This window comes from Octopus sinensis, linkage group LG13, assembly GCF_006345805.1.
Source record: "Octopus sinensis linkage group LG13, ASM634580v1, whole genome shotgun sequence".
Lineage (NCBI taxonomy): Eukaryota > Metazoa > Mollusca > Cephalopoda > Octopoda > Octopodidae > Octopus > Octopus sinensis.
Window position 1 is genome coordinate 46,947,253 of NC_043009.1, and position 19,249 is coordinate 46,966,501.

General features: G+C 34.0%; 1 protein-coding gene across 1 annotated transcript in view; it reads left to right on the forward strand.

Annotated features, from left to right (window-relative positions):
• The window catches only part of LOC115218294 (pyrokinin-1 receptor-like), a 131,771-nt gene extending 116,795 nt beyond the window's left edge, over positions 1-14,976 (forward strand). Inside the window, exon 3 of the mRNA XM_029788044.2 lies at positions 14,687-14,976. Coding sequence (XP_029643904.2) covers positions 14,687-14,862 — 176 coding nt within the window. The 3' untranslated portion in view covers positions 14,863-14,976. The remainder of the gene's footprint in view (positions 1-14,686) is intronic.
• The last annotated feature ends 4,273 nt before the right edge of the window (positions 14,977-19,249 follow it).

The following is a 19,249-nucleotide window of genomic DNA, read 5'->3' on the forward strand; positions in this document are numbered from 1 at the left end:
TGCTGGCTGCTAATCCCCTTACAGTCACATCCTGGATGTGCCGCTAAGTCGAGAATATGCGCGATGGCAGGGTCTTTATGTGTGCACACAATTATATAGGTACATAAGACAAGAAGAGAAAGAGTTATAGATTTATAGATTTATTTCTTGCCTTGTTTTCAAAAATATTTCTATAGCTGATTATTTAATTTATGTAATTACAAATTAAATGCATATATATTTACCATATATAATGTGACTGTATTTAACAAAATACCAAAAAGTAGAAGTTTTGAGTCGCCTTGTCATTCTAAAGTTGCACACTTTCACTTTTTGATTATACCGGGCATTAAAGTCTTTTTGACATCGTCTCTAATACCGGTTTCCTCATAAATAAGTACCAATAAATTATTACAAATAGCCTAGGCACCTTAATGAATTTTACACAGTAATTATACTAATTGCTTATAATTATGGTCGAATTATGATTTTTTATTATTATCATCATTCTTTTTTGTTATTAGATTTCCGTGTTTGCTTATCCGAGTTCTCTACATTTAAACTATTATCACCTCAGTTTCTTCAAATTTAAAAAAAATCTATTTAGTCTCTGTCTATTTCTCTCTCTCTCTCTCCCTTTCCCTCTCTTTCCCTCTCTCCCTTTCCCTCTCTTTCTCCCTTTCTCTCTCTTTCTCTCTCTCTCACTCTCCTTTTAGTCTCTAACTTTTAGATATTTAACTTCCAATTAAACTCTATTACCTTTCCTAATTATATTTTCAAATTTAAGTATTTGCCTTTTCTCAGGTTAATCACAATTTTACCGCTGTTGTGTGTGTGCAAGAGAATGTAAGAGTTCACTTGATACCCTTAATGTCCTTAATTTTTTTTTTTATCATAAACTTAACTCTTTCTCTTCTAGAAACTATTTTTCTGTTTCTTCCTTTTCATTGTTTTTTTATCTCCATGCTCTTTTTTTTTAATGTAAATTCAGGAATCATTATCGTAAGAGAAAACATCACAAAGAATTATTTAATTTGTCCGTCTTGTTTTCTTTCTTTTATCCTCCATTTTTCGCCTTCTTCCACCTCTTCCTTTTCATCTTCTGCTGTTTTATTTCATTCTCCTTCCTTTACTCTTTCAATCATCGTTTTCCATCTCTTCCCTTTCTTTTAATATAGATTTCGTTAGAATTTTGACAATATTATATATATATATATATATATATATATAATATTGTTGAACTTCTAGCGAAATCTATATACACACACACACACACACACACACACACACACATATATATATATATATATATATATATATAAGTATCGATATATGTATATATGTATGTGTGTATATATATATATATATATATATATATATATATATAAACAAGGCCAAAAGAAAAAAATTCTAATCCCTAATATGCCGCAAATAGACTTAATCGTCAATAACCATATAATTCGTTACTATAAGCACGCGCTTCGAAGCAAGCCGACAGAGATTTCTAAAAAAATCCGTTATTATCGAATCAGCCCCGATTTCTGAATTAATTCATAAGAATTTTCTCGTCGTCAGCGATAAATACGATAAGAAATAACTGAAATACTTACTTGTACCCATGGAAGAAGCAAATACTAGGTCATGTGTACACTTAAGTACCCCAAATATATGCAAAATAGATCGGAGCCGATTCGATAATAACGGAATTTTTTAGAAATTTCTGTCAGCTGGCTTCGAGACGCGTACTTATAGTGATGAATTATATGGTTATTGACGATTAAGTCTATTTTCAGCATATTTGGCACTGCAATTTTTTTCTTTTGCCCTTGTTTATAAGTTATTTATAAATTTAACGTTTAATGGTATTTATAAATATGATGCCATTGAAAAAATTTTTTCGAAAATTTTATTCTATATTAGATGTAAATTTAATTCTGCAGCATTCCTCGAGACACGTGTGATCGGACTGAAAATTGTCATAGAGTGAGAGAATCCGGAAGTATATTCACTTCCGGACTCTCTCACTCTATGAAAATTTTCAGTCCAATCACACGTGTCTCGAGGTATTTCTATTTTGGATATATTTGGGCTACTTAAGTGTACCCATGACTTAGTGTTTGCTTCTTCAATGGATGCAAGTAAGTATTTCATTTATTTCTTATCGTATTTGTCGCTGACGACGAGAACATTCTTATGAATTAACTCAGAAATCGGAGCCGATTCGATAATAACGGATTTTTTTAGAAATTTCTGTCGGCTTGCTTCGAGACGCGTGCTTATAGTGATGAATCATATGGTTATTGACGATTAAGTCTATTTTCGGCATATTTGGCATTGAGTGCTACTGGTAACATGTAGTTCAGTACAACCTGTCGCATGGTCGGATCGTCGGTGACTAAACTGACAACTCCACGAGGCTTGCTTGGTGAGGAGAGGGCTGTTGGACACCCTGCAGGAGGAAAAGTAAGACCTGTCAAAGGACGAATAAACTCCTGAACGGCAGCCATCCAACAAAATGTCCGTAAATATGTATATATCTTTCTTTTTTATATTTGTATATATGTATAATTTTACTTAATATATATATATATCCTGGTTTTGTCAATTTTCATGTCACACCGACGAAAGATTTCTTTGGCCAACAGGTGGGAGTAGTGCAGTGCAAGCTACACCCACTGAAACTTATTCATCTGCACAGATACTTCCTGTACTCCATATCTTAGTAAAATCATTGAATTGGTTGGTTAGCAGAAACCTAAAAATGCACTTGTAACTTACTCTAAAATGTCTCAAACAGATTCAGTAAATAGTAAAAAAAGGCTTGGGAATCACATGTGGACACACATTCTCAACAAGATAATCTAGCATGATCCTTGAAAGTATCTTCTCGGTATGTGCTAGAATAGTTATCCCTCTAGAATTACCACACACAGCTTTCGGTCCCTTACTCCTGTATATAGAGATGAGAATACCATTTATCTATTCTTGTGGCACAGAAGATTCATTCCAAATTCGAGTATTAGGGCTATGAATTTCAGATGAAATATAAACCCCACCTGTTTTCAGAATTTCAACTGGACTACCATCCAACCCAGGAGCTTTACCTGATCTCAGTTTAAATAATGCCAGATTTATTTCTTCAATGGAAGGTATATCATCCATGTGTTGCACAATCTCTCTTTGCGGAATGTTGTTTATGACATTCATGTTCACTACGGACGATATCCATACTCACATACACATATGCATACATAGAGAAAATTATACACATATACGCATATATATGAATATATATATATATACATATATACATACACACACATACATATATACATATATATATGTAGAGAGAGAGAGAGAGAGACAGACAGACAGACAGACAGACAGACAGACAGACAGACAGGCGTAGCGTTATTTCGTCCATTGTTAAATTCAGAGTTCAAATTCAGTCTAAATCGATTTCATAATTTTGGTGTCCATGTAATCGATTCATCCCCTCCCCTAAATTTCAGGCTTTTTACCCAGAGGAGAAAGAAAATGAAAGTATATATGTATGTATATATATATATATATATATATATATATATGATATCGAAAAGGAGATCTCACGGAGAGTAAGGGCCGGATGGAAGGCGTTTAATGGCATAAGGGGTGTGCTCTAGGGAAGGTTGGACAGGACCACCCGCGCCAACCTCATTAACAGTGCAGTTCTGCCTGCAGTTATATGGTAGTGAAACATGGGCTACCACAAAGAGAGAAGAGCAAAGACTGGTAACGGCTCCAAGAGCCATGGAAAGGTCAATGCTTGATATCTCGTTGAGAGAGCACATCAGTAGCGAGATCATCAGAAAGAAGTCCGGCGTGAGAGATGTCATCGCAGAGTATACACGCAGCAAGTATAGATGGGCTGGACACGTTGCCCGGCTCACCGATAATCGGTGGACCCACGCAGTTGTCGAGTGGTACCCGCGCGAGTGGAAAAGACCACCCAGAAGACCTCCACGACGGTGGAGTTACGATTTCAGGAGGACGATTGGGATCACGTGGATGAGAAAGGCGCAATCCAGAGAGGAGTGGACAGCGTGCTGTGACCAGCGGTGTCAAATGGACACCTGACGGACTGGTCGGTCAAGGTGATCAAGGTGATATATATATATATAGATAGATAGATAGATAGATAGATAGATAGATAGATAGATAGATAGATAGATAGATAGATAGATAGATAGATAGATAGATAGATAGATAGATAGATAGATAATCAAAAATATTCACTGAGAATATTGGTAGGGAATATTGCTCTTGATAGGGAAATGTCTAAAACCTTAAAGGTATTTAGAGATTTAATAAGAGCGATTATATACTATATAGTAAGAGCAGGAAAAATTACATCGAAAAACCACAGAAGATATATGTCCATAATATAAGTAATATATTAATAGATAAATATATAATGTATGATCATTTAAAAGGTTTGAGATATCTTACGATCGTTTCATGATGTATTACCCTTCGAAATAAAATCCAACATTGCTAAACATTATTAGGTAATACATCTACTCGTCAGAGAAAAGGGCGAATTTCCGTGTTGTCACTCGAATGAGAGAGATGCTATGTAAAAACGTATGATAAATATGTTTTTAAAAGTTACTGTTATAGATGTGCATCGGTAAAAACTAGCACATCTATACCACTAACGTTTTTAAACATCGTTATATACGTTTTTAAATAGCATCTCTCTCAATACAGTTGTTTCCACACATCGTTACACCCATAGTACATAATTGAGATGATACAATGAGCATATTATGTAATCACAGTCATCGTCAAAGATGTATGGTGTGTATCTTCAGGTGATTATTTCATATAAGGGCTTCGTTAGATCATTCCGTGATTTCACTCTGATTGAAATTAATACAGTGAGCTATTTTCAACAATTCGCAGACAAATAGGTTAAATGTGTGTGTGTGTGTGTGTGTGTGTGTGTGTGTGTGTGTGTGTGTGTGTGTGTGTGTGTGCGCGTGTGTGTGTGTGCGTGTGTGTGCGTGTGTGTGTGCGTGTGTGTGTGTGTAGAAATAGAATAATAGATAGATAGATAGATAGAGATAGATAGATAGATAGATAGATAGATAGATAGATAGATAGATATACCTACATGAATATCCAGATCAGCATTGTTATGAATTCAGTGTCTCATGAACACACATTTGTATAAAAGGAGGGATTCTTTCTCCCATAACGAAATCTAACAATGGCTACGTATATGTTCGAACTGGCTGAAAGGTACTAAGAATGAATGTGTAAGTCCTCGTTTTGTTTCTCGTCCTTCACCATACAAAGTACGATTTCTGAAATCAATAAAAGGATAAACACACACACACACACACACATCTCACATGCACACATACACATATATAACATGTATATACATACACACACACACAAATATACATACATATACGAAAAAATCCAGTGAAATCTGTGAAGGTAGAGTCAGTAGATCCAGTGATAATCCGGGTGGAGTACTGGCATGTGGATGAGGAGAGGTGCTGAATGTTCGGTAAGTGGTTCAGTCATGCAAGTTCAAAAGGTAAGACGTTCAGTCAGAATCAAACCAAATTTGATCGCTTAAACCTACATGTCCTTTTCATTCTACTCTTTTTATTTTCTCTTGCTCCTTTCTGTTGAAGAGCGTAGGCTCGAAACGTTAAAAGACATTTTCATTTTGCCCGAGAGTCAAACTAATACAATTGCTTGTTTTTCATACATGCATCTTCGTCTTCTGTTTTTCTATAAATTTCAACTACATATATATATATATACATATACATATATATATATATATATATATATATATATATATATATATATATATATATATATATATATATATAATGGAAACACTCCGTCGGTTACGACGATGAGGGTTCCGGTTGATCCGACCAACGGAACAGCCTGCTCGTGAAATTAACGTGTAAGTGGCTGAGCAGTCCACAGACACGTGTACCCTTAACGTAGTTCTCGGGGATATTCAGCGTGACACAGAGAGTGACAAGGTCGGCCCTTTGAAATACAGGTACAACAGAAACAGGAAGTAAGAGTGAGAGAAAGTTGTGGTGAAAGAGTACAGCAGGGATCACCACCATCCCTGCCGGGGCCTCGTGGAGCTTTAGGTGTTTTCGCTCAATAAACACTCACAACGTCCGGTCTGGGAATCGAAACCGCGATCCTACGACCGCGAGTCCGCTGCCCTAACCACTGGGCCATTGCACCTCCACACACATATATATATATATATATATATACATATATGCATACATACATACATACATACATACATACATACATACATACATACATACATACATACATACATACATACATATACATGCATACATACATACATAAATACATACATAATACGGTGTTCAGTTGAATTCACACAAGTTATTTCTCCCGGTTTGTTACCATACGTTCGTTTATGGTTAATCCATAAGCTGCACTTATTTACAAATGAGTCTGATGCACAGAGACGCACGCACACATATGTGCGCGTACTTACAAAGACATAGATAGATAGATAGATAGATAGATAGATAGATAGATAGATAGATAGATAGATAGATAGATAGACAGACAGATAGATAGATAGATAGATAGATAGATAGATAGATAGATAGATAGATAGATAGATAGATAGATAGATAGATAGATAGATAGACAGCTAGATAGATAGATAGATAGATAGATAGATAGATAGATAGATAGATAGATAGATAGATAGATAGATAGATAGATAGATAGATGGATAGATAGATTGATTGATTGACATTGTTTGGGAGAATGCAAATAATAAAGGAGCGATGATTTAATTAAATTTGATGATTGTAAAATAATGTTTGTACTAGATATAATTATAAACAATCACTTAATGATAATTGATCTATGTCAGAGCCATATTTTCACTGCGCTGATACTGGCTGTCCCTCTCTTCTCTATAACTATATGCCTTCTTGCGTTAATTAGTTTCTTCAGTTACATTCATCTTTCTGAAAATGTTTGTAGGATACATCTACAGATTACTATCTCTCTCTTCCGTTCTTTTATTCTCTTCATTAAAACTTCATTCACACACACAGACACACACGCACGCACATACACACACGCACACACACACACACACACACACACACACACGTACACACACACACACACGTACATACATACACACACATACCGAGAAATTGTTTAATTATATCACGTAATTGCAAAATGAAATGTCCCTTCGTTAATTATACATCTGAATGCGAATAAATATTCAAATGCAATCAAATATTTTTGTACTCGTCTCAGCAATATTTGCAAGGCTAAATATAACGATAATGTGGAGGAAGGAGTATGAAATGGTAGTCCATTAAAGCAACAGCGTGTATTCACTAGCAATGTTTTCTGTTGCTTACTTTACTGACATATTTAAACATTATTCCATAATTTAGATGTTTTTCAATAACACCATTTAAATGAATGCCAGCCATTTTGAAGTGAAACGCGTTTGTGCCGGAGAAATATTTTAGATCTTACACGGATATTTATCTCTCTGTATGTCGACCAATTTCTTGGTAATTTATTGTTGCTATCCTTGTTGTTTTACTTCTCAGAGCTCTTGGTCTTACTTGCTCTGGTTCATTTTGTGAGAGCAGACAACAACCTGTTGTTTCTTTCTGCAACTTATAAGTTCGATGTTAAATTATTGTGGAAGACACTAAATACTCAACCACCCTCAAGATCCTAGATGTCCCGATCTTGCTCTGCCCTCATGTAAATTCCGGTATATTTCTCGAATGTGGTTGTTAGTGCTCCGAGTGCCCCCACAACTACTGAGATAACAGCTACTCTCCGCATTGCACACATTCTTGTAATTTCATCTTTAGTAGACTGTATTATTATTATTAATATTAGAAGTTCATGTTGGTGTTATGCCCAGGGTGTCATATATTTAGTTTTGCATATAGTATTGTTCTAGATAATGCTTAAGAAAACATAAGAAAATTATGAGTTTGTTTTGATATTTGAGATTACATAGATAGCATTTTATGTAGGATGTGGGCAGTTCCTATGAGCATTATCTATTGAATTTCTGCAATTTTGGGGTGTCCTGGTATCTGAGCTAGGAAGGAATTAGCCCCTTTTGCTATCATTCCTAGGGCACCTATGACAACAGATATTGTTTTAGTCTTGAGGTTCCACATTTTGCCGATTTCTATTTCGAGATTTTTATAATTGCTCGGTTTTTGGTAGTTCTTGACAGATACATTTACGTGGATAAGGACAGTCATATCTGGAGGCATGATTTTTTCTGAAGTCTTTCAATATAATATCTGGCCTATTCGCATCCACCTTTCTGTCAGTTTGAATGTTGAAGTTCCAGAGGAGTGAGATATCATCATTTTCAAGCACTGGAGGTGGTTTGTATTCCCACCAGTTTTTATGATGGGGCAGGTCCAGGGTTTTGAAAATTACCCTGTGAATATATTGTGCTATTCTATCATGCCTGTTGAAATACTCTGTAGGCGCAAGAAAACTGCACATGAAGACAACATGATCAATGGTTTCATTTCCTTGTTTACATACACGACATCTTGGGCTACTGCCATCCTTTAATAAGCTGGTCTGGTAGTTCCTTGTAGGTGGGCATTGATCTTAGGTTGCTATAATAAACCCTCCTGTTTTTGATTTTAAGTCAGAAGACACTAACCATTGATGGGTAAGTGATTTGTCAACATAGGCACTATTATATCTCTTTGGGTATTTGCCATGGAGAGGTTTTCCTTGCCATTCATCAGTAAAAATATTTTAGGCAGAAGTTTTAGCAGATGTTCATACGCTTAGCTTTTTCTTGGCTTGTTTCTAGTACGTCTAATTCTGGAATTTGCTGTATTTGGAATTCACGTAGATATTCCTTTGCCTGTTTTGTTACTGAGTATGATGCTTTATTGTTTTTATACTTTGAGACAAGTTTTAACATCCAGTCATCAGAGTTTTTCAGTAAGTGTCCAGGGTAATTGTGGCAGTCATCATTCTTAATTTCAGTTGTAAAAGTCCGCAGCCGCCCTCCTTTCTTGGCAGGTCAAGTACTTCTATATCTGCCTTAGGGTGGTGCATTCTATGCATTATCAACAATTTTCGTATTTTTCTGTCAAGATTACATATTTCACTAACTAACCAGTTAGTCACGACCGTTATGGCTAAAGTATTGATTGCTTCGATCCTGTTAATAATAAAGGTAGCTTTTGCACATTTATCGAGGCCAAATTGCATCCTGATGTCATCACTGAATTGTTTAACAATTGCTAGTAAGCCCTGTAGTTGTCATGTTTTGCAAAGAGCTTTAAATCATCCATCTAAATGAAATGATTTATGTTTTTATCAAACGTTTTATAGCCATATTGTACGTCATCGAGCAATTTCGAGAGGCATTAAAGCTAGTCAAAAGAGGAGTGGTGATAGAGAGGTCACCCTGGAAGATGCCACATGAAATTCTTACATCTCCAGCATTGAGAGATTCATTGTCACTGTTCAAAGTCAGTGTGGTTCTCCATGGTCTCATACTTACAGACAAGAAGTTTCGCAGAGTAGATGCTATTTTATACATTTCCAGACATTTCTTAATCCAGCTATGTGGTAGACTATCAAAAGCTTTTTATAGTCTATCCAGGCTATCAACAAGTTTTTATGTTGTTTTTGACAATTTTCCAAGATCATCTTATTGATGAGTAGCTGATCTTTACAACCATAGGATCCACGTTTAAATCATTTTTGCTCATTTGGGAATATACCACTTTCTAGTAGGAAACTATAGGTATATTCAGTCAAGACAAATGTTAGTATTTTATACATAGTTGTTAAGCAGGTTATGGGTCTATAATTTTTTGGCTCATATGTTTCTTCAAGTTTTAGAAGTAGCAATGTAACACCATTAACTAGCCAAGAGGGAATCATACTAGGTTGTTGCAAAACATTGTTGTGAAGTTTTGTTAGCAGTTCATGGCTCTCTTGGAAGGCATTCAACCAGAAGTTAAGAATTTTATCCTTTCCTGGAGACTTCCATTTGTTTGACTTCTTGAGAGCAGATCTTACATCCTCTACAATGATACCCTCCCACTTTTGCTCTTCTAAGGAGTCTAAGTCTGTAGATATTCTATCAATCCAAGGGGCTTTTTCCTTGTATGTTTTTTATCCTGCCCTAATTTTATTCCATAATTCCAGCACTTCTTTTGATGGGACAAACTTTACTGTAACTGGTATTTTCCTTATCTTCCTGTAAAATATGTTTTGTGTTATTTTTGAACATGTTGTCCTTGAAGAATCTAACGCACTTTTCATACCTTACTATGCAGGCAGCTTTAGCACATGCCTTTTGATAGTTTCTGTGATGGTACCGATGTTAAGTATGGTTTTTATATTATATTTTTCTTTAATTTTCGGATTTTTGTTGGTTTGATAGTCTTGTCTTAAGGGGTTATTTTATGTCAAACCTAAGTAGCTGAATTTGGTGTTGAATATGCTCTTGCCAAGTAGGCTTTTTGTGGGAATGTTGTCGCTTTCTAATCTTTTCACCACATAGAATCATTGAGATTTTCCCGGATGCATAGTACAGGTGGTTGAAATGTATAATATCAACATCATTGGCTGAAATTATATCCTTAAGTGCAAGGCGGGTTTTACCAATTACTTTCAGGTTTTGGTTAGAGCTGCGAATTTTTGAGAGAGTGTCGCGTTCATTCATATTGGTTTCTTTATTTTTCAGCCATTCAATCATGATTTTATTTTTAGATCATGTTGTTCTTTTGGGTCAGTTTATGCGTGAGTTTCTTCATCTATTTGATTTTCATCTGCCTTGGTGTTTATGTTTGGTTCAGAAAGTATTTCACTTTGCTTATCATTTACATTAACTCTTTCAATCATTTTTGCATTTTCATCAGACCTGGGTTGGTCTATAATTATTTCCTCTGTAGTATCTTCTTTAGCTGTTTCTTTCTGTGTTCCTTTCTCTGGAAGAGCGTAGGTTCGAAACGTTAAAGACTTTTTCAATTCCCGAGCGTTATACTAATATATTTGTTTATTGTCTACACCACCTGTCTTCGTCTTTTGTTTGTGAATTCTCCCTATATATATATATATATATATATATATATATATATATATATATATATATATATATATATGTATGTATATGTATGTATATATATATATATATATATATATATATATATATATATATATATATATATATATACATATATATACATACATATATATATATATATATATATACATATATATATATATATATATATATATATATATATATATATATATATATATATATATATATATATATATATATATATATATATATATATATAATGCAATACGAGAGTATTGCTTTCCAGTAAAGAATAGCCCTTGAGGGAAAATTATACATAGAAGTAAATATATGGTACAACGAAGTACCGATATTTATGGAAAATAGCGAACGTAATAAATACGACGCTAATGTATAGCTTCACCGCGTATGTATATATATATATATATATATATATATATATATATATATATATATATATATATATATACATATATACCTATATATGTGTGTGCGTATGAGTGTGAGTGTGGATGTGTATATTTATATAAAGCAAGATAGATAGATCTTGTTTCGGTGCCAGATGTTTTTGACAGAAAATATTGTTGCCTCAAGAAAGCACATTTATGCTTGTGGTATGTATATGTGTGTACATACATATGTGTGCAAGAGTGAGCATGCGCGCGTGGATATGTGTGTATACAGTATGTATGCTTTTACATATATATGTATATATATATATATATATATATATATATATATATGTATGTATGTATGTATAGTTCGTATTTGTTTTGGGTTCACTTAATATATATATGTGTGTGTGTGTGTATTTATATACTAATTGAACCCAAAAAAAGCTATATATATATATATATATATATATATACATATATATATGTATGTATGTATATGCATATTTATATATAAATTTCTACATATGTACATATATATATATATATAAATTAAAATTAAAATGAGGAGGAGAAATTAGATATTAAATTGATGTTATCAATTTAACTCCAGTGGTCTAGCTTATCAAAAAACTGAGGTTCAGTTACATACTTAGGAGAGTGATTACCACTATGTGGACACTCTAATGCTAGAAGTAGATCCGCTATGACCTTACCACAAAGAAATGTTCTCTAGAATATTGAGCAAACACCAGAAACGTATATATATATGAGTATGTATTATGTATATCTGTATTCCATCTTCCGGGGACAGCATTGTTTTTCTTCAGATACATTGGATGCCTATAGAAGTACTTGACAATGAAAGATTTTGTAGCGCTAAGAAAATATGTCAATGTCACTAGACATTCTTAAGTAAGTTTCGTAGAGAATTTGTCATTTATTTCTAAATAAGCAGTGAAATACCTTACAGCTATTTTACCTCATCACCCATTCTGACATATCTGTATTTAACCTTCGCAGCAGACATTAATTTTGATGCTGTAGTTATGTATGGAAGTCACTACAGACATAATCTAATGTAACGATACATCGTAAATTCCGAAAAATCCGATTGCATTTAACATTTAATCATAGTTTTCTTCATCTTTTTCTTTTAAACCTTGGGATCACATAGATAGTATTTTGCATAGGATATGAGCAGTTCCCATGAGCACTATCTTTTGAATTTCTGCCATTTTGGGGTTTCCTGGTATCTGAGTTAGGTAGCATATTATTATTATTATTATTATTATTATTATTATTATTATCATTATTATTATCATTATTATTATTATTATTATTATGATTATTATTATTTTATTATTATCATTATCATTCAGTAGTTTTATTTTTATAACGTGCTTTCACTTCACTACCGAGCGCAGCTCTGTGTGCCTTGGGTATGTACTGTGATTTGTTGTGATACTCTGGTGGTTACTGTATTGAAAGTGTTATTATCATTATTATTATTATTATATTATTATTATTATTATTATTTTCCCTTCTTTCTCTTATTCCTTATCTTCCTCTTGTACTTCATCCTTATTATAATCATCATTATCATGTTTTTGCTTTTGTTGCTGCTTCTGCTGCTGTTGCTTCTGCTGCTGCTGCTTCTGCTGCTGCTGCTGTTGTGGTTGTTGTTGTTTAAAACGGCGAGCTGACAAAATCGATATCGTGCCTGACAGAATGCTTAGCAGCATTGCGTCTATCGTTACGTTCCAAGTTCAAATCCTGCCAAGTCGACTGTGCCTTTCATTCTTTCGAGATCGATAAATTCAGTACCAGTCGAGCGTTCAGTGTAGATATAATCGACCAAGTCTTGTACCCATTGTAAAATTGTTTTTTTACATCATCATCCTCTTCTTCTTCTTCTTCTTCTTCTTCTTCTTCTTCTTCTTCTTCTTCTTCTTTTCCTTCATCATCTTCTTTGTTATCATCTTCATCACCGTCACCATCATAATCATCATCACTGTCACCATCGTAATCATCATCATCGTCAACATTTTAGGTGTTACTCAAGCACTCAGCTATGAGTCCACTGCATCTTATCGTAGAATCAACTGTAAGTTAATGAAGTTCATGAGAAAAACTTTTATTCTTTTGTCATCTTATTTTCTTTCATGTGTGTGTGTGTGTGTGTGTGTGTGTGTGTGTGTGTGTGTGTGTGTGAGCGAGAGAGAGAGAGAGTCAAATTTCTTCAAGAATTATATGATATCAATTAAGAAACACTTTTACTCTCATAATAAGTATTTTTCTGCATTGGAAATGCGCTTAGTGCTTAACTACATTTTCCATTCCTGTCCGTATTGTACGATCGCATACTTAGGAACGTAAGTTCCTATTGAATCTGCCATGGTATAGAATTTAGGATTTGTCATTTTATCAAGCTCAGTCAATTAATTTTGAAATGAGAGGCGTGTCTGATGCATCGGATGATATTTTTTTAGCGATTGGTTATTGTTTCTTTTGAGTATCCTATACAAGCCATATATATACTAGATGCTTACGAGCTATTGACCGTGTTCTACTAGATCTTAATGAACTGACACACACACACACACACACACACACACATAATATATATATATATGTATATATATATATATATATATATATATATATATATATATATATATATATATATATATAAAGGCTAATAGGCCAAAACTTCGAAGTCATTGTCACCTTCTTTCTTCTCATAAAAGATAAGAAATATGTACTCTACAAAATTTGTGGAGTAATTCTTCAGTTTAATAGGCGTTTTTGTTTTAATTGGATATGAAAACATTCAGATATATAAATATATATATAGAGAGAGAGGTGGCAGGGAGAGAGTGAGAGACAGACAGGGAGAGAGTGAGAGACAGACAGGCAGACAAACAGAGGCAGAGAATGGTAAGACTGTTGTTAGTTGATCTTGAAAATATTTCGGAATTTTTTTCTCACAATGAAATCAATAAAATAAAGCAGGTGTATTGTTTTGATGTTTGCTGATGTCGAATTTTGCTGTACTATGAGTTTATATTTTCAAACTTTCTATTCGTTTTATCTAATTAAAATTCTATGCCATGTTGCTTATAATTTTATTTCTGTTGTGTTTCAGTTGCTGTTGTGGTAGCCTTTTTCATTTGTTGGGCGCCGTTTCATATCCAACGCCTCATGGTGTTTTATGTAAAGGAGTGGACAATAAAGCTGCGTCGAGTAGAAAAGATAATATTCTACATATCAGGAATTTGTACTACTTCAGCGCGACAATCAATCCTATACTGTACAACATAATGTCCGTCAAATTTCGACAGGCTTTCAAAATGACATTGCTGAACTTGTGTAGTAAAAACACTCCGAGAAATCATACATTCATGCTGTACAGATATACATTTAAAGATCGGAAACACTCCCTCGATATCGTCAACAAAGCCAAGAACTGTTTCATTCCACCACGTGAATGTGGCCCTCCCTGTATATGCCCAGTTCCGAGTAGTGGGAACTCTCATTCAGGGTATCATAAAAGTAATACTGTACCCCTTTCAGAATTAAAAAACGAAAGAAACTGAACCGCGACAGTCATTTGCTTACGAAACAAATAAACACCATAGCCATAGTCGTATCTCTAAATTCTATGTATTGACAACCTGAAGAAACGTTCCTTTCTGTTTTATAGCAGCTGTTGTTTCACCTAGTGTTGTTACTACCGATGATGATGATGATGATGATGATGATGATGAGAGGAGGAGGAGGAGGAGGAGGAGGAGGAAAGAGTTATTTGACTTAATGATAATAATAGACATTACAATAATCTTCATGGATAAGGGCCGCAACCGTCCAATAACATGCGAATATTTTCGGCTCTACGTTTCGAATGGTTAACCCATCATTTTCTTATGCTTAATTACATACACAGAAACATCCAACCGTGCGCACACGCGCGCATGCCTATTTGTTTGTTTCTGGTGTGCTTGTGTGTATGTGTGTATATGTGTGTGCGCGTACACGCGCGCATGTAACTACAGTAATCGTTAAAAGGAAAACAAGAAGAACAATGATTGACAAATAAGAAACGATGAAGCTAAATGTTAATCAGACGGAAAGAAGAGGGAAACATAAAATTGTGAGAAAGAGAAATATTCAATGAGGAAAAATATCAGCGAATTATTAGAAACCAGGTGGGAATGGTGATTTATGGTGCGAGGTAAGCATGGTTGGTGTGAGGATGCTAATATATTGAGTGTATCTATGTCTGGAGATGGACATGAAATGATAATAACTGTGTATGCAAATGTGTGCGTGCTTGTGTATGCGTGCGTGCGTGCGTGCGTGTGTGTGTGTGTGTGGTGTGTGTGTGTGTGTGTGTGTGTGTGTGTTAGTGTGTGTGTGTGTGTGTGTGGTGGTATGAGTAGCAACTCAACAATGAAAGAAAATAAATTTCTATGTCTGCGGAGACAATATAGTTCGTATGAGATCAGAATATGTAGGAGTGGAGGAAAGAAAAGCGTAATGAAGTAAGTAATATATCAATGAAGTATACAGAGTGTTTAAATCTTAATGATACGCAGTAAAGTAATAGTAACATTTTTACATTATGATATAATTGTAAATGACTTGCTGTAATTGATATATGCAATGGTAGTAAAATACTTAATGAAATAAATGTCACCTAATATAATGTAGAATAAAACTTGAAATATTATCGAAAGAATATATATATATATATATATATATATATATATATATATATATATATCCTGCTTGACCAAGTTAGAAATCTACTGAATAAACTCACTAGCATACGACAATTATATAACAGATATTGTTATTTCAGATTGTGAGAAATCTAGGGAAAACCAAACAACAGTTCTTCAGAGAAAATGCACCATCAGACAAAAATGTATCGGTCATTACACTCTAAGGGCATCGGGTCGCATCTAGGTCATGATTCCTGGATACCTCTCGGCTGCAATACTCTATACTACTGTCTGCATTTCTTCCCCCGCTGGGCGGTTAAGATGACTCAGTGTCAAGGTACTTTCAGTATTGTTACCAGTTCAATCTGAGACACTAGTTGACTGTAGGGTTAAATAACAAATTAATTTATAAACTTATTTTGTATAGTTGTTAAGTTATCCTGAAATAAATTCTATGCATTTATTCTGATTCGCCTACCACTTCTGTCCCCCCGGTTCCTTTTTACTAACTTAATTTTCTCATTTAAGTATATAGATTTACCCCATCTTGTCAATATTCAGAAATAACTTTAAACAACTAGACCGCTCGTTTCAATAAATTTTATTACTTTTTCATTCTTTACGCCTACTCTTCCTTATCACTTCAACTCTTTTCATTTCTCCCTTCTACTATGTCCAACGAGAGTTGCTTTCCTGTCATTCGATCGATTAATCTGCATAGTTCGTTTTTTCACAATTGATTTTCCTCTTACTGTTTTTAGTATAAAGCCATTTGACTTATTATAGACAGCTTTACATCACTGAAGAATTATGTAATTGGTGAAACCGTTAACATCACGTAATATAAATGCATATAGCGTTCTTGATGAAATGTGATCAATTGTTGATGAAAACAAAGACTATATCCATTCATGGTAGTAATTTGAACTTATACCCTTAGAACTTGACATTTCCCTTCAGTTTATTCAACTCAGCTGATAGGTCATTTTAGTCACTGATACCACAAACTAACATTATCATCAGCCGCAACAGTACGAAATTGAACTGATATCTGTAACTGATTTCTTTTGTGAAAGGTTTGAAGTATATATTACTCTACTACTTGTTGTAAGATTTTAATCTGAATCAGATTAAATTAGTCATTCTAACAGTGAACTGATCCGAGCAATGAGCTATTCAAAATTGCATATTGTAAATGAAGGAGTCGAATGAATTGTTCGCTTCTCTACAGACTATCTATAGGCTGTCACATAAATAGTCGAGTAAGACTCTTCATATTTCATTTACGTTCACCACCAGCAAATGGTTGTAAGTAATGATTTTGAAGTTATGCTGCTCGCTTCGCACCTCGACCATTACAGCTAATCATTTTGATGAATTGCAGGAACATTGATAATACAAAATGATGCACAGTTTACAGTTATAAACCATTGCAGCTTATAGTTACAAGCGATTGTGCCAAACGGTTACCATCCATTATAACTTTTACACAGGCTTCGACCTGTTACATTAAAGCAATCCAAAAGGAGCTCTTCGCTCAGCTAATCTCACCACGAAATAACTCCTTAGTTGGTTGAAGACACAAAATCGTTAACATATTTCTAACTGTCCCAGTAAGAGGATATTCATTTTATCTTCTGTTTTTTTTTTAAGTCAGTCTAAGAGGTAATCTAATTTACATAGAGTCTGTATAACACATTTTCTACACAAGAATTACTTGACTAAAATCGATATACAGACATCTTAATTCGTACATCTACATGCTTCTGTTTCATCTTACTTCAAACTACATTTTATATGATTTTCAGTAATAGTTAAACCGCCACTTTGAGCGGGGTGGAACTAAACAATATAAAAGGGGAAATGAAAGCAAAAATGGTAAAATCTTGTAAATATCCAAATAGAAAAGCTTCATTTATCGTCTTCTCTGCACAAATTATACATCACGTTAACATAGTTATTTATATATATATATACATAAGAAGAAGACAAAGGAAATTCTTTAACACACTTTAATGATTCTTTACACTTATTTCTCTACCAACTCTACTTGCAACGCAAGAATTCGAAGTGAAAATTTGAAAATTTGGGTTTTGTCGACGGTTTTAAACTTAGAGAGGTACTACTCCAACTGACATAATGAAGTGATATACACATAGACAGCCTTGAAAGAGAAGAGAATGAAAGAAAGGCGCAAAATTCTCGACCAAATATTTTTGCTGAATTGAAGAATTTTTTCAGAAAAATTGTAATTAGAAACATGAAGAATATAAATAAGAATATAAAGAATGCGTGCTATGAAAATAGTTTTGTTCAATCTTTTATTTTGAGTAAACTGAAAAGTAAATTACCGAATTAATACGGAGTTATGTGTAAAGGACTGTCAAAAGATAAAAACAATAAGCTGTCTTTATATTCTGAGTTCAAATTCCGCCGAGGTCGACTTTGCCTTTCATCCTTTCGGGGTCGATAAATTAAGTACCAGTTGCGTACTGTTGTCTATCTAATCGACTGGCCTCTTCCCCAAAAAATTCGGGCCTTGTGCCTAGAGTAGAAAAGAATCTGTTTTCTGATCAGTAAGGTAATTAATATAGAAGAAGCAAACTGATAGGATATTTTAATAAATAAAGAAGAAATTTAAATATTTAGTTATTAATGATATTAACATTGATGGTGATTATGAAAGAATGTGTGAATGTTAAAGATGTCGGTGTAAGAATTACATTTTGGCTACTCTCTATGAAAACAAGTCATCACTGTTTAAGGATATACGAAGTAATATTAAAAAGTCGTCATTGTACATTTACGTATGCAGTGTGTATATATGCAGCATCACTGTCTTTTCATTGCGTATTCATGTTACGACTTTCATATTTACTAAGATTCACATAGACTTTCACTTTCTGTCAAGTGCAGTCAAACACATTATTCTGATTTCATTCATATAAGTTGAACCACCATTCACTTGGGAATACTTTCATGTG